Genomic DNA, 27929 nt, shown 5'->3' with positions numbered 1-27929 from the left:
TGGTAGAATGTGCCAAGGAAATAGGCTGTGTTTAGCATCAAAAATATACTCAGGTTTTAGTCTGCACCATAAAGAAAAGTGTCAATTTCTATATAAATATCTCGGCAAATAATTATAAATGCCATTATTTTATTAATATTTATAAGCCAGTATCCATCAGATCTCCTAGTCAAGAAATCTGTATGCTAAAAAATCAGTATCAGCAAAGCTAATGCTCTCAAGAATATATTTATCGTTGTCAGTGTCTTTTGCTAAAATTTCTCGTTTTCTATGAGGTCTGAGCAGACCCATTTTCTATAACAAGACATGGAAGTTGTGTCCCTTTCAAAATCTCAAAGAAAACGAAGGTAAATTTCGAAAGTGTGTGTTTAAGACAAGTAGATTTTCTATGTTATTCATAGAGAAACTAAACTAAAAATTTGGGCCATTATACGGTACTTTGGTAATAGAACGAAATTCTGGTGGATATATCTATGGGTTTTGCACATCATATTACATAAGATTCTACATTTAAGGCAGACATTAGCTCCAGTACGGTATCACAGCTATAAAAATGACGTCATAAGAGGCTTGACTTATGGTAACATTACCCCAAGACCCCTTGCATAGCTTTTAGTTTACATTTGAAAGGGCTCAACATTCTTCAGCAGTGACAGAAAACGTGAGTACTGCTGAGAAACCTTAAGGGAAGCATGTGAGGGCTTTATGTATCCTAGCAACCTGCTATCAGCTTAAAAAACAGCCCTAAGGGTGGGTTTAGGAGCTGATACCTTGTTAATATACCTCTTGGTGAGGACACTTCCTCACGGTACTGCAATGCTGGCTTCTAAGGGTTATACAAAAAAAATGGGAAAAATAACCTCATCAGATTTGGAAGATGTAATTTTAAGGACTCTAATAAAAAACACCTGGTTATTTGATGGCTTTTATTTCACACGATCACATGGGTTTATAACTGACATGCACATATATAACAAACCAGCATATCTTTCCACAGCTGGCCTCTTTAGACACCTGCCTACATTATATAGTTCATTATGTTAGGTTTAGTAGCCCTTCATTCCCTACTGTAGTCACCATTATTCCCCAAATTCAGTTATCTAACTAGGTTCCTCTATACTTTAACTTTGAGGCTCTTAATATGTTGAAAACTTGATTAATCATGAACATTTGTCGTATTGCCATTTTCCATAATTCTACTGGCCTATACACTAACCATACTTAAAGCTCTACTTTTGTTAAAATTTAACCAATGTTATAAAGTTTCCCTCTAATATTACAATAGTTACGGGTCATGTGACTTAATCTCGTCTAACAGTTGACGTCTTCAAGACTTTTAGTTACTTGAAGCTCGTATGAGATATATGAAACATGAGAGAGGGAGGTATATCTTAACAAAATACACAATGACTTTATTTTAAAAAGTTAATTCCATAACACATTCCCATATTTTCAAAGAACTCTCAGTATAATTCATAACTTTGTTTCGTTAACTAGAAGGGTGTAAAAACCATTGAGCATCATTCCAACTTCAAAACTTTTTTGGAGAGGATGAATAAACATGAATAAAACATTTTTAAGTTAATGCTGCCTTTCTCTTTTACCAGCTCAAAAAAATACTCATTTTGGGTGGATAAACTTTAAGCCCGCATATACAACTAAGTATTTTGACTATTAATGACCCACCTTACATCACTACACACTACAATCTCCAAACACATATTTTTTATTAAAACAAAACAATCTCAAAGAAGTGTTCCACAAGATATTTCTACACTTCTCCATTCTTTCCAGGCACCACATTTTTTCTTTCTAAGTAGCACAGGGATTTTCCTTTCACATTCTGAACATTTCTCAATTTACAGTACTAGAGAGGAGGGTTGAGAACTGCCACTTGCCAGTTTGGCTTCACAAAAAGGATATAAAAAGTACAGTAGACAAATTAGACAAAGGTACTGTACTATGCAAAAAAAAAAAACAACCTTGTATGTTAATGGATCTTAGGGTATATGGCATAACATAAAAAAAATGGGAAGTATGTACTGTAAAGATTAAATGTACAGGTGAGGACACTAAAGAATAACTTGGATCTTTCTTCGAGAATAGCGGACAGAGTGTATCACACGAATTTAATATATGTTAGAGTCCGTGAAGCATCAGTACTTATTTTTTTATTTCTAAGTGCAGTCATAGCAGATGATACAAAAGAACACAAATAGAAAGGCACCTGGAGGCTACTACACAAGCATGAACTGGTGTCAACAGCAGAGATAGACAGAGGACAAAGCCTTTGAAATGGAAACTCAACATCAGCATAACCAAGCTTAAGGTGACTGGAAAAGGGAAAAATTAAAATGTCCAGTTGGGAAAGGGTCTAAGCAGATGCTGGGGAAGTGATTCAATTGGTAATACAATATACAGTATATTGCAAACAATGTAACTGATAGTTTTACACAAGATGCTTTGGACTGAGGCAGCTCAAAAACAGACAACATCACAAAGACTGACATGTGAAGGAAGCACAGCAGCTGGTACAAAAATTAGCAAATATGGAAATGACAAGAAGAAGGGTGTATATGAGGCCCTAGTCCAAAATGGGAACTCAGGCAAAAAGTGCACTTGACAGAGGAGTGAACACAGCAATCAATGTCTCAATCTGTAAAGTGAAAACAATTTAAAATATCTCAATCTGTAAAGCAAAAACAATTTAAAAACACCTGATCAGATAAGTTCAATTGCAGCTCTCTTCTGAACTCCACTGATGCAACAAAGACCAACCAAAGGAAAGAGCTTGAATCCTTAAAGGTCCAAGGCAAACTCAAAGTTACTTTGCGCCAAAAAGACAACGTACAAGCAAGATTAATCGTAGAAAGGAAGGTCCAATTAAAAAAAATAACACCTGCTTTCGTAAGTACAAGAGAAGCCAAAATGATTTTATATTAAAACACACCACCACATCCTACTTAAAATAGAATGAAAAGGCTGTTAAAACTGGGAAAAATAAAGTATGCTTGAACATCTTAGAATAGCGTGAGGTCCTGGATTTGGCTAAAAGCAGAGTGATGCAGCAAATACTTGGAGATTCATTTAAAATGAACTTAAAGCACAGGGTGCTGAGAAGAAAAAGGAACCAACACTGACCATGGCATCTGAAAATGTTACTGGAACGCGGAACATCCAACTTGTTGAAAGTAGCTGGAGAACTATTCTTAGAAGGGTTAGCCAGACCACATAGAATCATTGTAATTATTCAATATGAATGAATACTCATTTGGAACAAACACAAAGTCAAGCTTCAACACATTATATTCAGACAATGGAGAGAAGAAAATTGGCAACAGAATAATAACAGACACAAGATAAATAAAATATGCAAACAAGTCAGAAAAACTACAGCATTGTGTGCTACATTTGAACTGTGGAATATTTCAGAAATTGCACCAGCAAGGGGGGGGGGGCTGGGAGAATTTTGGGAGTGTGTGGGATCAAAGTATATCTATTAACAATGAGCATTCTCCTTTATTAAATTTTGTTAAGTTAAACTAACGTGATTCCCTAACTCCTGGTATTAACAGACAATACTTTTCATGTCTAACACTTCCTTCAGGGACAAAATGTCATATAAAAGATATAAAAATAATCTTACTCAATCCTGTTCAATGAGCTAGTGCTTCAAAAATACGATTCTCTATGTAGACCTGGACTTTGGATAAAGTTGTAGGTCAAGAGCCTTTTTTGAATGATCAATCCACCATATTGCCAAAACAGCTTGACAACTTTTCACATTAACAAAAAATACATAGTTTTATTAGTGTAACATCAGGGGTAGTGCCAATTACCAATAGACCAGAGGAATGTATGGCATCTGTAATTATGAACATAGATTTTCTTCTATCAACATACCCATTCTATTAGCAATTTTGAAATATCAGGAATTCCAGCATCTTATTATAAATAAATTCAATTTTGATAATTACTAAACTTTTCTTCTGCACTGATATTTCTTCTGTTGCTTGCCTAACATTGTAAGGATTTTCATACTGATATATAGCACAGTATGAAAATGGTATATTTATTTGCCCAGTTATAATGTAGAGAGGGGGAATGTATGGATGTAAACACTGACTAATCATATCTAATATAATTTACGGAAAATTTAATATCCAATAACATTTAATTAATGGCTTGGATCAAGAGATGTTAGTATCCATCAAGGGTTAGCACAGATTCCTTTGCTGTTTATAATAAAGTACATGAATGGCAGAAAAGGGAGCTCCTAGGAGCTGCTTTATGCAGATGAACTAGCGCTAACAGCAATATCTGTGAAGGTGGTGGTGGAAATGCTAGAAAGTAAAGTTGAATGGAGGGGATGGGATTGAAAATCAATAAGCAGAAAAAAGTTTATGACTGAAAGGAATCAAAGGGAGAAGCACATTAAGAACGGTATTGTGGTTGTTGAGGGTAAGGGTGGGGCTGAACTCTGTAGTGTTCAACACGAGACAGAAGCATTTAAAGGTGTTCCCAATGACAAAATATGCACAGATGAAAGGATATTAGGTGTTCAGAGTGTATTACATGAGCGAATGGAGGAAGAAAGGGAGTTACGAACATTTGTGATACACAGACAAGTCTCAGTAGAGGGAGAGTATCTGTTGCCTTGGGGGCAAAGAGGACTGTGAAACAAAGAAGTGAGCATGGATGAAATGGTAAGGAATGCATGGAATGGCTAGATTATTAGTTACAGAAATGACACAAAATTACGGGGGAGAAAGAAGACTTACAATTGGTAAATAAGGCTTGTACTACTACTCTGTGCAGTGGAATTGATAGAGAAAAAGCTAAGAGATTTTGAAAAGAAGAGACCACAGAAATTAAACATTTTTGGCAGGAGTACAAAGGGAAAATCATATTATGATTGGGGTAAAGATATCTACATAGTATTAAGAGGCTGCAAAGAGACTGAAATGGTTCCGACTTGTTATAAGGAGAGAAGAGGAATAGTTGGTCAGAAAATCAGTACAAATGGAAATCGGAGGACAAAGACCTGTAGGAAGAACCAAAAAATCATGGAGGAATGCAGTAGATGAAGACCTAGACCTTACTGGGGTTCTGACACAAAGACCACAGAACAGAGAATGGAGAGGACTCAATTCTAACCACTTAAAATTCTATTTCTGCTTTTCTTCTAGCAACCTGTTTACTATATCAATGAATAATAAATGTTTAGGCATGGTGATGTACATAATGCCATGAACCAGATTCTCACTATTGGTAATGAATCAATGTTCCTGACTGCTATATATTTTCATCGTGAAAAACAGTCAGTTTTTGCAATTGCATAAGAGTATATCTGTTGTATGTTTATAAGAGGCTTTCAGCCTACAACTTGTCCAAAATCCTCTAAACATGTAACTGAAGTCTGCTGTTAATTTGCTTTAACAGAAGTAACATTCCAGTAATCTTGTTTTTATTTTATGGTTTCTTTTCTAAGACTCGTGTCTAAATTAGTTTAAATTAGATTTCTTTTGTTTAAGGTGTTCAACATAACTTTGTGTTTGTTAAACATTACATAGCTTGTATGTTGTTTATTACCTCTACAAGTATAATGAAAATTTATACTCATTAAACAATTCAAGAGGATAATATACTCATGTTAAGGTCTTAAGCCACTACCTGGTCCTTATATATTTAGAATGTTTTTGTTAATTTTGATAACCTGTTAGCTTCTTAGTAAACTGATCCTGCAATGCTCTATCTCTTGCTTTGTTATTCTCCACCTGTACTTATAATTCTCCTTTAAAATTTTGTCTTACTTTCCTGGGTCTCATATCATTGATTTATTTTGTTTTTATATAAATCATTGAATTCAAAGTGAAAATACCTTTCATCCACAAAAAATCTAATTCAGTAAATGTTTTGTTTCACGGAACCAAACCTTTTATTTTCACTTGTGCCTAGATGCTCATTTAAGAGCAGTCAAACCAAATTGCTATTTAGGCTACTAAAGAGTGATGGTTGTGGCCTCAACTTATTACAGTAAGTTGTCAATCTCGTTTGTCATAAGTCATCCTTCCTAAAATCTTTCTGCAGTTAAAAGTTGTATAACAATCAGGGGAGTTGGAAGGAGGTCTCTCCCAGTGGAATGGATGGGAAATAAAATTTAGGTTAAAGGCTAAGAGCTGGGACCTACGAGGTCATTCAAGCGCAGAAAGGGAAATTGAGAGAAACAGGCTGTAAGTGTAACAGAAAGAAACCCCCACAGTTGCACTCTGAAACAGCAGTTACCAGTGGGTGAAAACAAAGATGGAGGAAAGAGAATCCTTATGTAATGCCTACAGTGCACCACATGAGGTGCACCATCTGCTATACTCCCTACAGGTGGGCCTCTCCTAATAAAATTGAGTTTTGCATCTAGGAAACATTAGTCTGTAAACTATTAAGTATCCATATAAAGTGCAAATTTTTCGTAACGATGTTTAAGGATAATTAGGTGTGAGAGAACTAATTATTACAAAAATGAGAAAATACTCATGGACTAAACATGAATAGGCACTAGCTAGTGAAACTAGCTTCCCTACCTTAAAGGCCTATTTGTAGAGAAAAATCAATATACAGTATTAAACAACTGACAGACAAGGTGGGGAACTCCAACCAGCAGAGGAGACCCTGTTCATTGCTAACTATATCTTCTTGCTAGTTTCATCATCTGCTCAAGTACTGGTTTGTCTGCCCAACAGAGGCAAGGAAAAAGTGAAAATTAAAAGTTTATAACTCATATGGAAGCATATCCAAATAGTTATATGGATACAAGTGCATTAGACTTACTAATGCAGCACATGAGACACTTAAAAATTAATATAAATAAAAAACTGTCAAATCCATTCTTGAACTCCCAGTGGTAGTGGTACTCCTTGTATGTTCAGACAGTCAACTCTTCCATACCAAGGATCTCTTCTGTTTCCAACATTACCTGGAAGGAGGATATGCTTTAGAATAAAGAGCAAATTTGTCATTCTAACACTTAAGAACAAATTGGCATTACATGCTCTTTTCTAAAACTAAACACTAAACTAGTTAATTACTTTTGATGCAATTCAGGCCTGTTGATTAAAATATATCAAAAGATTCTTGTGTGTGGATTCTTTAGCAATCTACCCAGGTTATACAATATGCATATACTGTACTGTATAGGGATTTTCAGAATGCATTCAACAGCATAGCAAATCAGGCTGTTAGATAAGCTTCAAAAAAAGCAGTGGATTATGGCAGAAGCATTAACTAGTGAAGTTATAACAAAGATTTAAAGACTGGAAGGAAGGAAGTAAGGAAAGAATATAGATTTAGGCCAAAGACCAAGCACCGGGACCTGCGAGTCATTCAACGCTGAAGGGGAAATTGACAGTAAGGTTTGAAAGGTGTAACAAGAGGAAAACCCTGCAGTTGCACTATGAAACAACTGTTAAAAGAGGGTGGAAAGTCAAATGGAAGAAGGAGAATATGAATGGAGGTACAATAAAAGGAATGAAGAAAGTTGCAGCTAGGGACCAAAAGGACACTGCATGAGGTGCACTGACAGCCCTACCCCCATATGGGGAGATGCAAAGTCTGGTATCCATTGAGCAACAGCACTAACGAAGCTATATGGAGTGAAGCAAGGTAGTCCCTTGCAGCTACTAAACACATATGACAATGTAATCAACCAATAATGATATTGTTGTTCCATCTAATTTATGGAAAATTCCTGAACCTGGTAAACTAAGGAGTATGAAATGGTTAAAAACCATATTTTTCTTCTTTTTACTCCAGAAGTATTTGAGACAAATGCCAACCAAATCTAAATGGAATGCAATTCCTACTTACCAACAGGAATATTGGAGAATTGGAAGTGTACATTTTATCATATTCTGCCACATAATGCTGACAACACTAAATAAAAACCAAATCTATTTTCAGATACTTACTGTATATTACATTTGGGCCTGTGATATATCAATGCAATAAATGACACAGATGATTAAACATTTTCATATTCTAAATTCGACTTGAAAAAGCCTCTTGTATAATTTCAATAAGTACCCATGCATTAAATTTAACATGGAAGCTATGAGTTACATCAAAGGTATATAATTCCCATTTCACTGTTGCCACAAAATGTTCTGGCCTGTACCTAAATATGTTGCAATACCTATCCAAAATTACACATCTACTACACCAAAAAAGCATAACAAAAGTGAATTAAACTGTATACTGAACTGGTCTGCAATATATTTTTTTCAAAATATCTTGTTGCCCTGAGCTGGTCTTCCTGCAGTATCTCTTACATAAGATTGTTAATGTTATCATTAAAAATTTTCTACTAAGGTTTCTATTTCTTTTATCTACAAACCTATCATCTGATAAAACTGTTAAAAAACTTTACAAAAGTATATGACTGTTAGCAACCCAGGAAGTGCCTCAGAATCATATATCTCAATAGAAAAAATTGAGCTGTGAAGCTTTGCTTTTAAATGACAAGGGAAAATAACAGCACATAATTCCCTGGGAACAATGTATAGCTTAAGTCATCATCCACACCTAACCCCTAAAGTTATTACTTAAACAGAACATCATAACATTTCAACATATCAGTTCAAGGGGTAATTTTCAGTCTTAAAAACTGCACTTATGAAAGGCTCAGATGCACTGCTTACATGCTTTCTGTAAACTGGGGTCAGTGTGTTCAATCCATGAATGATGTAGAAATGAAATACTTCTTGGTCTGTTCCACCCACTGCTGGAAAAGAAAGGGAACTCTGTCATTCAAACAGTTATTTTCACAATCAGGCTAACAATGTAACTGCTAAGACTACTTTCCACAATGATACTCTCATTATCCAATGTACATAATGGCTACTGACCATCCTAAGATTTAAGGTTAATATTGTAAAAAAAAACTTCAAGAGGGTACAAAACCATAAATGAAACTCACTGTTTGAGCATCAGTAAGTTTTAAGTGATCCCTAGGCAACTTGATGCAATCAAAGAATCTCCACAGCTTCATGCCAACATTTACCTTGTGGGTAAGACATTGTGTATATGACTGTCTTCCTCAAACATTACTGCAAATAAAAATCACAATTTACAAACTTATACTATTCATGAACTTATAGATTTTTTAAGATTAACAACTTAAACAGTCGATACAACACACGCACAACAATTGCTGGAAATGCATTTTGCTTCTACCTTCCTCATTCTGGGCCTATTTTACACCTCTACCTTCCTCGTTCTGGGCCTATTTTACATGTTGATAACAGTTACTGTAGAGTTTTATATGATTATTTTGACTAAAGTATTAATAAAGTTGAGGATTTGTTTAAATTCCTTCATCCACAAATTGTTTTGATTCACCCACAAATTGTTTCAAGTAGAAAGTTATCTGCATGGTGTGATTAGAAATTGCTAAGATTCATGGCTGTTGAGGTATTTAATATGTTGATAAAACTGTTACAAGGAAGTGACTTAGAGCTGTAGTGTCTAATGGCTGGGATATGATGTACTAAGAACTCACAGATGGAAATGATGATGGCATCTGATGAAAAGTGGCATCTTTGATGAAAAAACCAGGACACTAATGCGATGGCCCATAAACCATAGAGAAAAACTCAGATGACGACTTTGCCCTGATGGGAATTTGGAACAATGTGAGCAAGATGGAGTATACTCATGGAGATTAATCATTTCACATATAATGCCCTGGCTTGCGAGTACCCTCAGGTACCTATTCTGTGACTTCACCTCCCCTCTACCTACCAAATTCTGTTATATTTACTCCAAAGTACCTGTATGAATGCATCAATATACACCTATACACTGTTCCTCGTTGGACGAGTCGGTATATTTCTCGGCTAGCACTCTGCTGGGCCCGCGTTTGAGTCTCCGGCAGGAAATGAAGAATTAGAGGAATTTATTTCTGGTGATAGAAATTCATTTCTCGCTATAATGTGGTTTGGATTCCACAATAAGCTGTAGGTCCCGTTGCTAGGTAACCAACTGGTTCTTAGCCACGTAAAATAAGTCTAATCCTTCGGGCCAGCCCTAAGAGAGCTGTTAATCAGCTCAGTGGTCTGGTTAAACTAAGGTATACTTACTTACACCTATACACACACACAAGCACCACAAAAACTATGGCAATGGTTAAAGGCATTTTAAAGAATTATACCTTTCAAGAATATATTTGGTACTTACAAACACTGGCATTAAAAACAGTTTATGACAAAAATATCAAGACTGCTTGAACCCACTAAGCAAAAAGTTAAAAACGTGAGAGTAATAAAATTACTGCACTATAAATCTTTAGACTTGCCATCAAGTACTTAATTTTAGGAGTCTTTTACTGCCTCTACTGCAAACCTATGAAATGATCTTCCTAGCATCGAACTTGATGCATTGAACTTGATGGTGCCTTGTGTGTAAAAAGCATTTTAATTGAATGCTTTCATTTATAACAGCCAATGGTAATTCTAAGCCGGCTGTCCGCGGTGAGCTAGACTGTGGCAATTGACGTTTTCCTATGTTATTTTACTTCCTTTAGAAGAATTTAAAGGTGCCTAAGCTGTCATTGACCTTTGAAAAAGCTTGTATTTAACATAGGTCTAAGCCGGCATTCGCGGCAAGCCCCCAATAGCTAATCAAAATTGTAACCAGTAAAACCCAGCTAAAAATACCAACCTAACGTACCCTAATGTTTAGGTTACAATTTTGTCATTTTCCAGGAACCATTACATAATTTATAGACGAAGACTTTAAATTCTTGTAAAGCAAGTAAAATAACATAGCGACAATTGCCACAGTCTACTCACGCGGACAACCGGCTTAAATTACCCAGCCAATAAGTCCAATGTCATTTTCCAGGAACCATTACATAAGGAAGAACTTTCATTGCCCATACTATTCCTTGTCTGCTAGGTGACTAACCATAACAGTTACATTAAGCTGGGCTTGATGCTTTCACCAACCTTCCTATTGTGGCTATCCTAAAGCTGAGATCATATCTGGTAAATTACAACTTCTAATTCAACACCTACCTTCGGTAAAATGCTTTTCCCTTACTTGCGTTTCTTTCCCAAAACCTTCCTCTTATCTAGGCCATGACCTCTGGTTCAAGTAGGGGATCACTAGCTCATAAAATTAAATGTTCAAAGGGAAAATGCACAGAACAGTAGGCCCAAATTTCCCCTTACCTAACCTGACCTTGGACAACATGTCCTAACCTAGCCCAAAGTAATTTGTGACCACAAAAATTGCATTCTACCAAACTTCAGATTATTCCTACTTTAGACATCGGTTTTTCCACCCAGTCTCTCTCTTTTAGTCCTTATAAAGTTATTTTTCCTTGTTCCTCCTAATCTTCATTCCTCTGTTAATTACGCCTCCCGGCAGCTTTGGTCTCCTGTGGCACCAGGATATTGCTAACCTGACCGGCTTTCTTCTCTGGCGTCAGTGACATTTATGGGACAAACAATAGTTGATATATTCCTTCCAAAAGTCCCTTGCTTCTTTGCAAGCAAAACATAACGGTATATAACAAACAAATTTATAATAATCACACTCTCCTAGATGAAGTACATATTCACACGTTAGTTGATTACCAAATAACTTCAGGGATCTTCCATATAAGTAAAAACTTAGATACATGAGAACGACCCTGTTGACCTTGAGCGTGGGCGGGCTTCTTCTACAGGGGTAAACGAACCTAAATTGAAATAATCATACGTCACTCATAAAGGATACGCTATAATTATATCAATAACTTGTTCCATTTCAGTAACATTATATTACAAATCCATACTTAAAAAAGGACTATGTTAATGATTGAATCTATTCAGATGTTTTGTAATGCTTTCTTATTTGATTTTAAGCCCGTTATCCTCTTGAAAATTCTGGCCAATGCTGCTAAGGACATCTATTGATACTTAAAGTAACTATAGAATTTTTAAAAATATAAAAATAGGAACTGGCAACTTTTTTGTTTACATCGAGGAAGTAGTTTTCGATTTTACGTAAGATATAAGAAATTCTATCAAAGTGATGTAACAATATATAAAAGATACTCTCTAAATTCCTTTTACCTTACATCTTGTTTATTTTACAGCTAAAAAACGCTAAAATAAATCAGAATAAAAGCATTGTGTAGCAACATTTCAAATTAGTCCTTCATGTCAATAAATAACCCATTGTCTGTACTTTACAATTATTGATATAGAAATAATTTTATTAGTCACATAAACTAAAAATAAAAATTATTGCAGTTATCATTAAAATTTAGGATCAACAAGTACTAATTAGGGTCTTCTTGCCTTAAAAACGAAAAATCTTTTAAAGATATTTTGCCATCATTGTTTGGTAAAAATGGAAATCAGACAATATTATTATCTTGACAAAGGGGTAAGAGTAAGACACGACATAATATCTTAAAACGCTGAGAAAACAATAAAGTGACATTATATTGAATGAAAATAAATATTCATGAACACTGTTTGCTTAAAAATTTATAGTTTATGAAACTTTTAGACTTCTGGGGGGAAGCTTCTGTTAGGTCGTTCTGTACAGTACAATGGAGGCCTCATTCAAAAAGGGGAAACAGAACTAAAGAGTAAATACAATAACATAGAAATATTCCCATGGAAAATGAAGTAATTTTGTTTATTAAATGGGTAGTAATGCTAAAAAATTTGCATTTTAATATTTATAAAAGGAGTTACAGGAGCTAGAACTGGAAAAATAAAGTTTTATGGAAAGTAGCCTGATTGTATAGCAAACACATTTGATAATTTCTGTGAATTTAAGAATGCTGTGTAAAATGTCTTCTTGATCAATATATGATATATGTACTTTGTGATAAATAAATAATGACTTATTAGTCATAAAGAATTGTCGTGGAAGTTACTGAATTACTCATGGAATTATGGTCAAATGATCACTGGCAGCTTTTAAAAAAAACAACTTGAACACTTTTGATTTAGGGTATTTTAAAGTTAGTGACATCTAGCTAAGATATATTAAAACAAAAATATATTAAATTAGTAGTATTAAATTAAAAATGTGTATTTATATCTTTTCATGGCGTCATAGGTAATTATCATATCTTTCCTTTAGGCTTGTTTCCCTGCATAAAAATCGTCTACCCCTCTTGTCAGCTTGTTCATTTATTTAAAAGAACTATTGTTTTTATTTGATTAAAAGTTATATGAAAACTATATAATTTTATCATTGATCAATAAGTTTAAAATTTTTAAATTAAATACCAATAATGTTGCCGTTAATCCGTTAATGTCATAATTTATTGAAAAATATGTAATCTCTCAGGATTCCTGCCAAGACTGATTTGGTACTACAAACACAGCAGGCTAATAGTAATAAAATGCAAAACACGAACGTTTAGGTGTCTGAAATATACGAAATCAATAAGACAATGTATGAAATCTTAATAAATAGAACAATTATGAAATTAACGTAAGTGGTGTTTAAATGCATACATCCATATAAATGATCAACAAAATTAAGTAAGTGTGAAAACCTGTATCTTGGAGACTACCAGAAATATCAGGTCTAAGGGGGTTGGGGAGGCTGCATGGCTATCAACCTCACCCCAAAAGACTAGGAGAAAACCAGAAAGCTATCAACTTTTTTATCCACATCCTTGAAGGGAATAGGACACCTTGATGCCTTAGGAATTGCAAATGGTCTGGGTATGGATACAGTGTATCTCAGGGCAGGGGAGTGTCCAGACCATGGTCTAGTGAAGGGTTCTGGGTCCTTTGGTGGGGCGGGGGTTGGGGGGAAATGCCCTCTACATTGCTAATGAAGTTTTTTTAAAATTTCAAATCTTTATTAATAATTTTTCGATGTAGTCTTACTCTTTTTATAAAGAAATGGAGAAGGTGCATTTTCAACTAACATACAAAGAGAGAGAGAGAGAGAGAGAGAGAGAGAGAGAGAGAGAGAGAGAGAGAGAGAGAGAGAGAGAGAAAGGGTGTTTAAAAGTCTATTAACCTGGAACAAACCATTTGCCCATTCCAAATTAAAAAGTGCACATTACCATATTTCAAATGATTTTCTATATATATTTCTATATATTGGAGAGAGAGAAATTATTAAGAACTTCACAACTAATGATGGAAGCAGATAGGTATTGGTTGGTTACGTTGTAATTATCAATTTCTCGATAATTTTGTCAGTTTAATCTCTGTACTAATGGAGACATTTAATTTGAGTTATCCTCTGCCAAGTTGCTATTGAAAAGATTTACTTGTTATTTATGTTAGTAATGATTGCCCATTTCGGTGTTCGGATTTACCATGGAGTGAGTCAAAATAGAATTAAACACTATAGGACTAAATTCCTGAAGAAATCAGTAGAGTCAGCAACTCTGAACGCACTTGAGGTCGAAAATCTCGGGGAAATAATAAGGTAAACGGCATTTTGAATCGTGAAGATAGCCACACGTTTATAAAACCATTAAGGTGAGCGTAAGAACGTATGGTAGACAGACGACACTCACCTGAATGTTTTTTGGAATTAGACGTTCATCCTAGTTATGGGTCAGTCGCTTCCTCCTAGTCTGAGAATGCAAACCTTTATGGCCTGAGAAATAACCATGAATCAAGAAAATGACAAAGTGAATTTTAATAACAGAAGGGAAAGAGACAATTCGGGAAGACCCTGTTAACGCTGAGGTAAGTCACGAAGTGATAAACAAAATCAAGATGAAAGTACCTTCTCTCTCTCTCTCTCTCTCTCTCTCTCTCTCTCTCTCTCTCTCTCACACACACACACAGATTAAATACAAGTATGGGCAATGGCAAAAAATACATGGTCATCACACTTTAAAGTCTAACAAAATTTACATAATCCTGACACCAAAACCTGACCCCATTAAAATTTGAATCATCATGCTATAACAAATCGGTTCTCAGCACAGAGAGAGAGAGAGAGAGAGAGAGAGAGAGAGAGAGAGAGAGAGAGAGAGAGAGAGAGAGAGAGAGAGAATAAAATGTAAACAGTAAACAACACCCACCTTTTGCATTAACCTAGGCCCATACACATTAAAAAAATAAAATTCCTTCTTTTCCTCGTACACCTGCACATCCAGATATTATAGTCAATCAATCAATATTTTTTTAAATGCTCTGTCCTACCTTCTGCGTCTTTATATCCTTGTAGCACATCCCAGAAGATATCTCCATATCGCTAATACAGTTCCTCACACGTTACCCAGTCGAAAGTCGAACATTAAACAAGTCCAGAAGAGGACTAAAAAGTGGCCAGTCTCCATCGCCTGGGGAAAGATGAACTGCTCCCCCTCCCCTTAAGGGTAAACTTACACCTTGCTTACATCCTAAACAAAGGTCGACCTTCGTAGTTCAAGCTTTCACCATATCAGAAGTTATTAGAGACCCGAGATAATAATAATAATAATAATAATAATAATAATAATAATAATAATAATAATAATAATAATAATAATAATAACAAGACTTTCACCTGTCAGTTCTTTGTTTCTAGTTCAGCTTATTGTATTATTTATTCCACCAAGAATATCTTTTTTCCGTGTAAGGTAAACAACACTTCCAACTGCTTTCCATTTTCTATATTTACTATATGTTAATCGCACTGTGACACAAATCGCACATATATAGCACTTTCCCGCCAAGCTTAACTCCAATTGAAGTCGACCATGTTCGCGCGCGCCCGTCGCAACATTAACGGACACGGGCGAGTTGAATTTGCCATAAAAAAATGACAATGTTAGCGACTTGGCGGTAAAATTACAAGAAAGCATGATCGTATGATACCCCGTCCACTAGTCCAAAGACACAGCTCCCTCTGAGTTTTAAGGTAAAATGAATACAGATAACCACATTTTTCATAAATATTTCGAAAGTATAAGAGCGTATTCTATACATTTCAGAACTAGAATGTTCTGGAAAAGCTATTCATCTCTTAGAGACCGTGGTTGTTCTAGTCAATTAATGACGCGTACATCTGGATGAATCCTGATCGTATGAGACACACAAGTTAAGTAAGCGACTACTTGAAGGCAAGTGAAACATTCCTCGAATGCATAATACGCAACTAACACGCTAAATATAGATAGATGCTGTCCTGTAGTGTTCTCTTAATGTATTTTCTTTAATACTAAAATTATATAAATGCTAAATAACATATATTTACCGATAAATGTTCTTGCGATTAAATGTACCAGACTTTGCCGAGAAACATACATAATTGCTTTTAACATTTGCTTGACATTATTCAAGTCACAGAGTTTTGTATTTCGAGAAGGCCTTTGTTCGCGCTGGTAGCGATAATGCTTTCTTGCTTGAAAGCGGTGTTATATGAAGGATATCGGCTAGTTTAAATGGCTAAAAAGCGGATGGTGGCAATCACAAGCAAACACGACATTGCTACGCTTTCTCGTAATGTCTTTGATTAAAATGTTAGTCTGTTGTTCTACTTGTGGTTTTTGCTTTAATGCATCGGCGTTGTTGCTTGTCTGGACGATGTAATGCAACCCGGATATGAATTTACATATTGTTGTGTTACGGATGACGTTCGTTTCATATTGAAATGTGAATTAAAGGAGATACTTGGGTATTATATGATCGAAAACACGCCAATTGCGAAATAGATGTATCAATAACATGTTCCTTCAACCGAGCTTGAATAACACAGATCCACGATACGACTAGATCCAAGTTGAATAACAATTTAAATGTTTCAGTACGCCCAAAAAGAGGTTTTAATGTTCCCAAATCGATAAAAATTAGCAAATGAATAAATAAAACCTAGAAATCGATAAAATAGACAGGATTAAAAAGGAATAGTCGAAAAATAGGGTCCACGATATGACTAGATCCATCGTTGAATAATTATTTAAATGTCTTAATACGCCTGAAAAGAGAGTTTAACCGTTAATAAATCAAAATAATGATAAAATAAATGAAAAAATTAGAAATAGATAATAAGGGGTATGATTAAAGAGGCAAATTAAAGAAATAACGAGACTGGGAAATCCATTACGTGACCCGACAATAAAGGAATTGCGGTCATTGCAGCATTTAGTGTTTACAAACGTACCCTCATCGTCAACGAGAGAGTTGCATTAATAAAAAAAAACCATCAAAAATGTCCGAGGAAGCAAAGGTATGTCGTATTTCGTCAGAAATTCCTCCGGCAGGAGGTCTAAGCCCTTCGATAAAGCCGCCGGAGGGGCGTGAGAACGGTGACATGAAGCCTAACAGGAGTAGTTGAGTAAAGGTGATAAATCATCCCTCGGAGATGTGGGGGTTAGGCTGGTTTGTCGCCTCTTGCGACGCTTATTCACCGTATTTCGCTAGTTGCGACGCGCATTTCCCGTCTCTACGAAGGCTGGCTCGCATTTGTGCTTAGAATTTACGTCATCCACTTGTTATTAATCCGGTAACGGTAGGCTATGACGAACCAACTGGGAACCAGAGACGTTTGGCTGGGGCGAGCCTAAGCCTTAGCCTATGCCGCGACGAATTCGGTGAAACTAACGATGGTTAGGATTAATTGGCACCGCAGTGTAGCTAGTAGCCTAATACCCATCCTAGCATAATATAAATAACAGCTTTTATACATCCTACAGCCATGGAGTAGCCCAGGCTTGTATAGGCCTAGGGATAGGCTGTCAGTTAGCTTATAAGGATGGTTAGGCTTTATGGATACATTAGTCTGACGAGTAGTCTATTACTGATCGTAGGATAATGCAAATAACAGCTTTTATATATTGTACACCCATGGAATACCTCAAACTTTGTCATATAGGCCTATGCCTAGGCTGTCATTTAGCCTAGCTGAAGTCAAGCTTCAGACATGCAGTGCCAATATGTCATAATAGTTCATAGGCCTCATTTTCATTCGATGTAGCCTATTAATATAGCATAGGGTTGCCATAGTAATGATTTATAAAGGTTTGTGTATAAGGTAATTGGCAACTTGTGTTAGGTCTACTCATTACTTCATTGGTCTGTACATGTTTAGCCCGAATATAGGTCTAAGGAATGTTAGGCTAGCACAAGGATGGCGTTCTGGTATGCAATGTGTATATAAATATGTTGTAAGAATTGATAAACTATCTAATGAAAAAAGTGAATTTTTTTAAACCCTACTCATTGATACATCCTGCATTTAGTATGTAACAATTATGCAAAGCCTGATTGGTAAAATGGGATTTTAGGAGTCAGGGACAACAATGAGGAAATTCACTAACTTTAAAGCTCTAAAATGCATGAACCACAGAGTTATCTTTCAAAATAACATGGTTTCTATTCTTAATCTGTATGAATCACAAAGCCCATCATAAATAACAGATGTTATTGGTTCACCAATACCATAGGTTTCTTCAATTAAATATTATGTACTGTGTAATAATACTGGATTTTGTTATGCCTTTCAGAGATAAGAATAGCTACAACTATTTTATTGGGTTATGATTCATTGCTTTACATAGAAGCTCGCTTGCACACTCTCTCTCTCTCTCTCTCTCTCTCTCTCTCTCTCTCTCTCTCTCTCTCTCTCTCTCTCTCTCTCTCTCTCTCTCTCTCTCTCCCTTCCCTTCCCTTCCCTTCTCGTCTCCCTCAGTATATCTGGCCTCCCCCCCACCACCTTTCCTTTGCCAAAGTTTGATACTACATTAACCTGTCATTTTCCTTTATACCGTACAGTACTCATTTTTTTTTTTTTTTTTTTTTCATGTTATCTCTTACTTTATCTTTCTCTCTCTTTCTGTCAGATGACTTCACAACTGTTTATGCTGTCTTAAGCATACTTCTTTGATGTCCTCTTTACTTCCCATCATAATAAAAATCAGTCGTGTTTTAAGCTCCTCTTCTTGCATGCTCATAACATCTCTCGAAACCATGTCTAGGGACTTTAATCGTTGAATTCTAGTACTGCTTCTTTCTCTTGGTTTCTCTGCAAAGCTGTACAGTTTCTTCCCACCACATCCTCGTGTAACAAAGTCATTACTCTCTTCCATAAGGTTGTTTTAATTCTCATATTTCTTTCATTTATTCATGTAATTGACATCACATCATCTGCCTCTTCATCTTTGATAAGTATGCCTACTCTGTTTTGTTGTATTGCAGTCATTTCTCCAGAAATTGTTTGTTTTATCACATACCTGTCAATTTACTATGGCCAGCCTGTGTATCAGGGCAACCCTCAGACACACTTAAGTAGAACAGCACCACTTTGGTAGTATGCATCTGGGACTCTGTGACTCTGGTAGCATTATTTATTCTTGTGTGTCTGTGTTGGTATACACACCTTTTATATTATGGTCTTGAGAATTCGAGATTCTTACTCTCATTTCTTTAATAATAATGATTTCATCAATAATTTCTAGTTGACTTTTCTTATGCTGTTGGTGTTGGTTTATATGTAATTTATGAAAGTTCTCTTGAATATTTGTCTATATGAAGTGTTTTTCCTTCTCCAGCTGGAAGTTGTGTAAGTGCCTTGTTGCTGCAGTTCCTGGCAACTGTAAGTACACCTGTTTATATTTAACAGCTGCTCTGTTCATTATTCTCATGTGTTTTGATAGGTGTAAGTACATTCTCAGCTTTCATGTGATTTACAATTTAGTTTATTTTAATCGATTCTGTTAAAGTGTCTGTGTATTACTTTTTATTTTTGGTTTCAGTTTTTCAAGTGCTGTTCTTGCCCTCCTGTTAGTATAGTATCTCCAGTGTCTCACTTGTTATTACTTTCCTTGATTATCAGTTTTTTCAGTAATGATTAAATATAATTGTTTATCTGTATGTTTTGGGTGCCAGATATTATCAATACTGTATTAGTTTTTTAATTTGGGTTAGCATTGTCATTATGTTCCTGTTATTATCTAGGTGCTAACTTACATCAGCAACAATCTAATTAATGTTATTGATATTTTGAATAGTGCCACAGTGTAGATGCATTTGCAGCAGGGCAAACAATGCCATTGTTTTATATCTAGTTTTGAGAAAGACCCCACTTGATTTGTGGCACTTACAGGGTGCCAAATATGTACACTCGGGCCCACATGAAATGTATGTCGGTAGACATTGGCCATAAGAGTACCTTTTTCCCACACTAGTGAAGCAGTTTGAGCTTATTACTTATATAAGCTTTTGGATGACTTGCCATTGGATCTAGTTCCCTAAGGTTCTGAAGACATGAGCTCTGCTCTTCATCAACATGAGGTGTTCTTTGTATATGCTGAGGTTCACTTTACTCCTATCTTGCTCATGCACTTACGCTGCATGTTGCGACCACACTGCTGGTCCCAGTAGCCCACAGGGGTCTGTCACTCCTCTTCAACCAGTTCACACCCGTCTGAATGTGTGTCCATCAGCTGTTCAGTCTTCTCATGTGAATGGCTTGGAAATGTCTGTTTGTACCTCCCATGACTGAATCAGGCATAGCCCTTATTCCATTTCTTCACGAGGTTTGTTGGTTGGGTAAGTGTGATTTAATTAGGTTCTACTAGCTCTTAAAGCATAACGTAACCGTATTGAAAGGCTCTATTCTTGTTAGTATGAAGATCTGATTTCCCATTCAGTCACCTTTTACATCAGTCTTCATGCAAAAAAAGCCTTCCCATCCCACCTCCCAATCCCTCCTTTTTACATTGAATCTAGACAAAACAGGAAATGACTTTACTTCCACTGAAACATCAAGAGTTCCAAGTGCATACCAGGCTAAATGGAAGCACATGTATTCTTCTTGGAGTGAGTCTGAGGATTGTGCTGATACACAAATAGGCTATTGTAAATTTATGGGTTTATAACAAAGAAATAAATCTTATTTGTAAAGAATTTCATTTCTCTGTCATTATCAATTGTGTTTGTGTCTGCTCCTTTATATCTTAAGCCACTACACAACAAATTGACAAGTTTATCCCTAACATTTTAAGTGAGCTCGCTGTATTCCCTGGAATTTTCTAGTTACTGTGGAACATTTTATGTGGAAACTAATTTTTTCGTATTAGAATAAACTAGTTTATCATTGTAGTCAAGAGTCGCGATTTTTGATTCATAATTCTGATTTACCTTTGGTTTTAATTTTTCAGAAGGAGGAGAAACCAACAGAACACATCAACCTGAAAGTGCTGGGTCAAGATGGCCAGATGGTGCACTTTAAAATTAAAAAACATACTTCATTGAAAAAGTTGATCAATGCATATTGTGAAAGATCAGTAAGTCATTCCACTTTCATTTGTTCTGGCATGTTTACTAGTAAAGTTGCTGCTGAAAAGTCCAGATGATTGTTCTAATTTTGGTATACTGCACAAAAACAGCTTTGTTTTAATTAATCCTTTAATTTCCCAAATGTTTCAACATTGTCACTACTTCAGTACTCATATATGGCCATTTTAATGGTCTTTGATTTCCCCCAACTGTGTTTTGGGTCGGGGCCCTTGCTGTTAACTAAACCAAAATATGTATTTTTTCAACACAAACTCATTACTTAGATTAATCTCCCTGCCCATCTCTGGTAGAAAGGTCAGACAACACAGGAAGTGACCATTTTCTTTGATAAGGGAGTTCTAGAGGCCAGATATACTTTCCCTACCAGGTAAAAACCTTTCTCCTCTAGTTGTCTGGAGTGTCTTTTCACCTGGTCTGGAAAGTATATCTGGCCTCCAGAACTCCCTTTTCAAAGAAAATTATCACTTCCTGTGTTGTCTGACCTTTCTACCAGAGATGGGCAGGGAGATTAATCTAAGTAATGAGTTTGTGTTGACAAAAATACATATTTTGGTTTGGTTTAGTTCAAAGTGGAACACACATGGTTTTGGGATGTGACAGAAGGATAGGGCTCTGGAGAAAGAAGCTGTTAGGACAAACTAGTACTGGAGTGTCAAAGCCAAGTGAGAGAGTTGATAACGAATAAGATGGAAGAGTTGAAACATATATCAGTTTAATGCTCGGGTACAGTTGATGCCAGAGAAAAGTTTTTTTTGCTATACCAGGCTTATATTGTGATAAAGGAGAAGGATATGAAAAGAATGAAAACATGACAAAATCATTGTATTCGTAAATTTGAAAGGAGTCCATTTATAATAAGGCCACATTCTTATGGAACAAGCCATAGCAACCATCTACCAAGTATAGTGCCCATGTGTGAAAAAGGAAGAGAGGACATAGCAGAAGAAAAGAGTATTTCTTATAATATTCCTACTGGATTTAATGAAAAGTTGATTGCTCTGTAGGTTTTTGTACAGCTTTGGCAGATTTTGTTGTTTGGGATCATTTGCAAGTCCTTGAATTGCTTTTCTCCAAGCTTGTGCTTCAGCCAAATTCAGCGAGTTAGGAGAATGTTTTGTATTGTTCGCTTTTACTGTATTCTGTTTATCCTCATGTTGCTGCATTTTATCCCCAATTTTTTTTTTTTTCGTCTCCACAGAAACTTGCCCAGACGACAGTAAGATTTAGATTTGATGGTCAGCCAATATCAGAAAATGATACTCCTCAAGGACTGGAAATGGAAGATGGTGACACAATAGAAGTATTCCAGCAGCAAACTGGAGGAAGATCCTGCCGTAGAAGCCATCACTTGCAGTTGTGACACTATATGTTTATGGATTGCTTGGATTAAATCAGAAACTTTTTTCATCTGCTAATTGAGTAAAAGCAGGCAGTGGTAAATGTTTTGTACATTACGAGTTTAAGTTTTGTAAAGCAATTATCTGTTAATTTTACCCCCCAAACATTCGAACCTCCACGAACTTTCCATCGTAGTCCTTTTTCTAAACTCAGCAGGAAGAAGTTTCAAGAGAATTTTTGTTGTTAAGTGTGGGAAGTCATTTATTTTTTATTTGCTCTCTTCCTCCTCCTCATTTTCCCTTGCCTGTAGCAGTTGCTAAGGATGTCGTATTATCATGTTCTATGGTCATTATTGAAATATCATTCATTTTCATAAAACTGTATTGATACATTAATCAACTTTTGAATTTACATTTTACTTCATGGTTGTATTGCTGTCACAGTCCTTTGAGGAAGGTCAGTGTACTCATCAGTTTATTAGTTTACTTAATTTTTCATTCGCTGTGTATCATTTGAGGAAAGAGGATATCGTTGTAGGTACAGTACAGTTTAACTTCGCTCTAATAATCTTTACTGACGCTACAGAGTTTATATCAATTACAGTAATTTGTAACTTTCTCAATGATTCTTATGTTGCTCTTACTGTAGTTACTTAATCTCTTGTGGATAAGGATTGGAATAACTTATGCTGCGTCACTTACCCCAAACATGCACATTAATATTGTTTACCATAGCAGAAACTGCATAGTATATGTTGTTTTATAGTTTTCTCTTTTGAGTAAAAGTGGCATTCTGATTAAACGTATCTCTCAGAAAGAAATGAATTGTTCTCTCACCGTGAAGGAAGCTCATTGTTCTGACATAAACAACAATGCTACATCTTGTGCAGGTCAGCTTTTCAAACTTTATTTACAACTACAGTATACATTCAACTTTATTGGTGTTGAGTCTACAGACTCACTTGAATCATCTGTTGATCTTCAACTAGTTTGGTATTTAGAATGCACTTACAACTGTAAGTTCTTGTTGTTCAGAATATGTAGAATGTATCATTCACACAATGGTAAGTACAGTACTTTAGCCTGTAACTGTAGAACCATAATAAAGTCTGGAACAGCTGAAATATTTATTCGAAATGAAATGTGAATACAGTACACTGTTTTATGGAAAAAATATTGCTTGTGTTTTAAGTGGACCAGAATTGATTTCCCCCTCCCCCAGAATATATTTTAGGGAAAACTAGAATGTGGAGTTTAACTGTACTTTACAATTATTCCTATAGCAATAATGGCATGTTGGTCATTGCCAGAAATTGCTGTATGAATGCTAGATTACAACTGCTTTTGCTCACGGACAAAACTGCTCCGCATGGATTACTTATGTGAACTTGACGGAGAGATATTCGGGCCTACCTGACTGACATGGCCTAAAGACTTTTGACTCAAAATAGTTTATAAGAATTTTTTTCTTGTAATGTTTTATACTTCAGATGTAGCTGACAAAACTATATTCTTAATCCCCTTAATACTTTATGATGGAACCCTCAACCTTTCCCCACTGTGTGGGATGGCAGGAATTGCCATGTTTTACAACATGTACACTGGTCACTACCTAGTTCTTGATAATGGTGAGAGAAAAATAAATTGTTATTTGATTAACTATTGTAAATATTATTTCCCAGTGTTCTGCTTTGAAGAGTTCTTGCAGGCAAGATCGATTAGAACTTGGATTAAAATGAATTGAGAATGTTTTCTGTTTCAAACAGTACTGTAATTTTAAACCAGAAAGGATGGTAGTCAGTTGAAAGTTGAAAAGTGAAGGACTAGTTGAGCACATAAATTCTGGTTCAAGATTACAAAAAACTTTATATGTATTATACTGAAATAATGATTATTGAATTATGAAATGGATAAGGATGTTTTCACTTAATTTGGTGCAATATTTATTGTAGTCAAAGTTCTGTTATGAGTTCCTTTTCTCTTTTGCAGCCAGGTTGTTAAAGTATTAAAATCGACAAACTTTATATAAACATGAATTGCTGAATAACTAGGCAAATGTACATTAAATCTAATTCCAAGACAGTTATAAGTTGTGTAATGTTGATAAAAATGAAAGTGAATTCAATTTCTTCATTGCTATTTCAGGCTGAACATGTGGGGTCTGTTTGTTTAATGTTTGACTGCTTAAAGTATTGGTACTTCCCTTAGTTAGTAGGTTAGGCAGACCCATGTCTAAAGTATGACGAGAATTATTTGTCTTTCAGTAAGAATCCATATATACTGTGAAGTTGCTGAAGAGAGCTCTAAAAGACAATCTTTGTATGTGTAACAAAATTCATTTCTTAATTGTCATTGTACAATGCTCAATAACCTAGCAGGATTACTGTTAGGTTGTCAGACTTGAAAATTCATGAATCAGATCAGATTTTTCATCACTGTACAGGGTAAATAAGTTTTGTACAGGTTAAATAAGTTTAAAAGATTTCCCTTTGTTGGTTGTGGGTGATACTGTATTATGTAAAATAGCACCCTTGTTTTTGTTGTTTGGCTGCAATTATGTTAGAAATCAGTAACAGCTTTGGAAACTTGAAAATTTTAAGTTGCAAATTTGTATATTTTTATGAACAAAATTCTGAGTAAATGTTCATTTTTAAGTAAGAAAAAAGAATGGAAAAGTTAGTATGTAATTGCAATTTACTTTCTTATTTCTGCTTTTGTAAGCAAAAGTTATTTTCTAACAGATTTGAATCTGGAACAGTATTTATTTTGAGATGTCATATTGGAGATTTCAAGTAAAAATGAGTACAGTGTTCTTTTTTTCATATTTTCTCTGTTTAAAGCATTTATATTTTATAGAAAAACTTTCTTAATCTCTGAAGACTATCCTTTTAGCCATTGATTGTCATGTCTAATGGTTTAAGCATTACAGAGTGGATAAAGAAGTACATATGAAGAGATTTAGTGATGTAGCTGTTTTTCACTCCATTCTGTGCATCCTAGAAGTCCGTATTTGAGGTGAAATCAAATGTTGCTCTTAAGGAAGGTCTTTGGCCAAGTCTACGGTTTTTATCTGTAGGGTAAGTTATCAATTCCTAATTTGTAGAGCTGATAGTATTGCAGCATTACAAGAGTAATAATATCTAGGAGGGTCAGCAGAGTGCCAAAATGAGTGGAGATATTACTGCTGACTATCAGTATATAAGATCAAGGGGGCTCGAGTAGTTTTGAACCGAGTTATTTTATGTACCAGATTTTGTACACAGCAATACCACAGGTTCGACCACTGTAGTGTCTACTTCCTTTGCTTTGGAACTTTTAATCTTTCATCATCTTTGCTAGTCATGGTGAAGAGCATCAATCTTCAACAATGGCTTTGCATGGTCTCCTCCCTCTGCTGATCTTCCATTGCCTTTCCTGGATCTTTGCAAAGCCATTCAGTCTGTAATACACTGGCTGACAGAAGAACTGGTCATAGCCACACTCCTTGGGCGTACAACTTGCCCAGAGTAGTGAAATTGGCAGACTTTGACCAACAGAAGAGACACCGTGGTGTTGTGGGCCCAGCAAGGGTTTAACTGCCTTTGAAGATGACTGGCCTGGCACTGCTGAAACCCCACCTTGCCAGAGGATTGATCAAACTTTGAATAGGCTCCAGCGTGATTCCAACCTCGCTTGATAAAATTTTGTTAGTGGGGCCTTGTGAAGCAATGTCTGTTCAGTTCTGACCACTACTACTACCACCTAGGTATAGCCATGGCCACTACATCTCTTTGTTGTTGGATCGGACTGCTGTACTTCTTTGATGAAATTTTGAGAAATGACTCTCAAACAAAGATTTGTATGTTTTCTCACTGATCAAATTGTTGACACTCCTCATGTGCTATCGATGGGGGTGGTTAACTTAAAAAGTTTTTCAATTACCACAATTTTTAATCTTGGGGCATGGTTTTCTGATGGCTCCAGGCCTCAGGAAACTAGTGAGCGCTTAACTCCATTCTTTTACAAGCAACTTACCAAGTACAATCCATTATACATAGCCATGGCCCTCGTGTAGCGTTCCCTGCAGTTGACTTCTTGATCCTTTTGGTCTTTTGTCACTTAATTCCTGGATTGTTTCCTGCATCTGCAGAAATTTGTCTGTGGTTAGTTCTTTGTCCTCCCTCCCTAATTGCAATCAATACAGTAGACAATTACTGTAATGGGTTCTAGATGAAACAATTTCATTAAAATTTTTTTTACATAACCATTTAATCATAGAACGAATGCTCTCTTCTTCCCCTGGACTCTGCAGTAGGTGTATATCTTGGCACAAGAAAGTGTCAAATTTTTCGAGTAATTTGTGGTTTCGTAGGTATACAAACCTGGCCTTCCATACTTGGAGTATCTTGCTGTGCATGCACTGGATCGGCTGTGTACTGACTAAAGAAGGGTGGGACCCAGTTGTAGGTGGAGAGATGCCCGTTCTTGTCCAACTGACTACCCAATGTCCTTCCATTTGTGGTTAAGCTCGCAGGTTTCTGTTGCATTCACTCTTTTTGTGTGTGTTGCTGATTCCTTTGTGTGATTTTTATGCTGTTTTGGAGATTTATCCAATCCTAAGACCCGTTTTCTGTGCTTGAAAGTGCTAGTTTCTGTGTTGTGTAGGTGCTGTTGTGCTTATTATTGGTTCTGTCTCAACAGAGAGCAGACTAAGATCAGTGCCATTGCAAAGGCTGTTACCTACTGTGGTGGATCTTCACTTAGCGTTTATTTCTTGCAGTGGCAGAGTGCACTTGTGATTTTCTATCCTGAATGTGCTGTGTGGCATTCGCCTCAATAGGAATGTTATGGGGATAGGAGGAAAGCAAAGAAAGATGCTTTGTCTAGCAGAACCTATGCCGAGTCCTTAATAAATATCCCTCCTTATGCAATGAAGTCTCCTTCCAGCATAACCTTGTGGAACAACAAACTTCACAGGGCCAGCCCACCTCAGAGGAGTAAAGGAGCATCATATGCAAGTTTAGGCATTTGCAGTATGAGCCTCACTCTTTTAACGGTTCACATCTTTGTGACCAGGTGTTTTCTCATTCACGGAAATAAGGCAATGTGTGATTGATGGGTTAATTTTAAGGACTTACATTTCAGCTTTTTCTCCTCAACCTACTTTCTCCTTTCACTTCTAAACTTTTGTATATATAGGTATAAATTGGTTCTAGTACTAATTTAGCTTTATTTACATACATCCCTATTTCATGCTATCTTACATGTGCTTCTTCCATCACTATGTATCAAGTATGGAAAATAATGCACACACAAATGTGACATTAAAGCCCAGTAAGTAAAAAATAAAACAAAA

General features: G+C 35.9%; 1 protein-coding gene and 1 long non-coding RNA gene across 4 annotated transcripts; one reads left to right on the top strand and one right to left on the bottom strand.

The window, feature by feature from the left end:
• Positions 1-911: 911 nt before the first annotated feature.
• LOC136845871 (uncharacterized) lies at positions 912-11730 on the bottom strand. 3 transcript variants are annotated; one of them, XR_010855282.1, is made up of 4 exons: positions 11631-11724; positions 8969-9098; positions 8691-8773; positions 912-6970 (listed from the first exon to the last, which is right to left on the bottom strand). It is a non-coding gene; the product is annotated as an uncharacterized lncRNA (long non-coding RNA). The 3 variants fall into 3 exon arrangements; XR_010855283.1 differs by having other exon boundaries at positions 1748-6970; positions 11589-11730; XR_010855284.1 differs by lacking the exon at positions 11631-11724 and adding an exon at positions 11410-11546 and having other exon boundaries at positions 5520-6970.
• Positions 11731-17050: 5320 nt separating this feature from the next.
• Positions 17051-24254, top strand: LOC136845870 (small ubiquitin-related modifier 3-like). The gene is made up of 3 exons (XM_067116294.1): positions 17051-17187; positions 21119-21244; positions 22456-24254. Exons 1-3 carry the CDS (start codon positions 17170-17172, stop codon positions 22615-22617), a joined length of 306 nt encoding a protein of 101 aa, XP_066972395.1. The 5' UTR covers positions 17051-17169; the 3' UTR covers positions 22618-24254.
• The last annotated feature ends 3675 nt before the right edge of the window (positions 24255-27929 follow it).

The sequence above is a fragment of the Macrobrachium rosenbergii genome, chromosome 14, assembly GCF_040412425.1.
Source record: "Macrobrachium rosenbergii isolate ZJJX-2024 chromosome 14, ASM4041242v1, whole genome shotgun sequence".
Classification (NCBI taxonomy): domain Eukaryota; kingdom Metazoa; phylum Arthropoda; class Malacostraca; order Decapoda; family Palaemonidae; genus Macrobrachium; species Macrobrachium rosenbergii.
The sequence above is the reverse complement of the archived record's forward strand: the minus strand, read 5'-3'. Positions and strand labels throughout refer to the sequence as shown.

Excerpts from the sequence above, each read along its gene's own strand:
- LOC136845870 (XM_067116294.1), top strand. Across the intron at positions 21,245-22,455 it reads ATGCATATTGTGAAAGATCA|AAACTTGCCCAGACGACAGT; the intron begins GTAAGTCATTCC and ends TCGTCTCCACAG.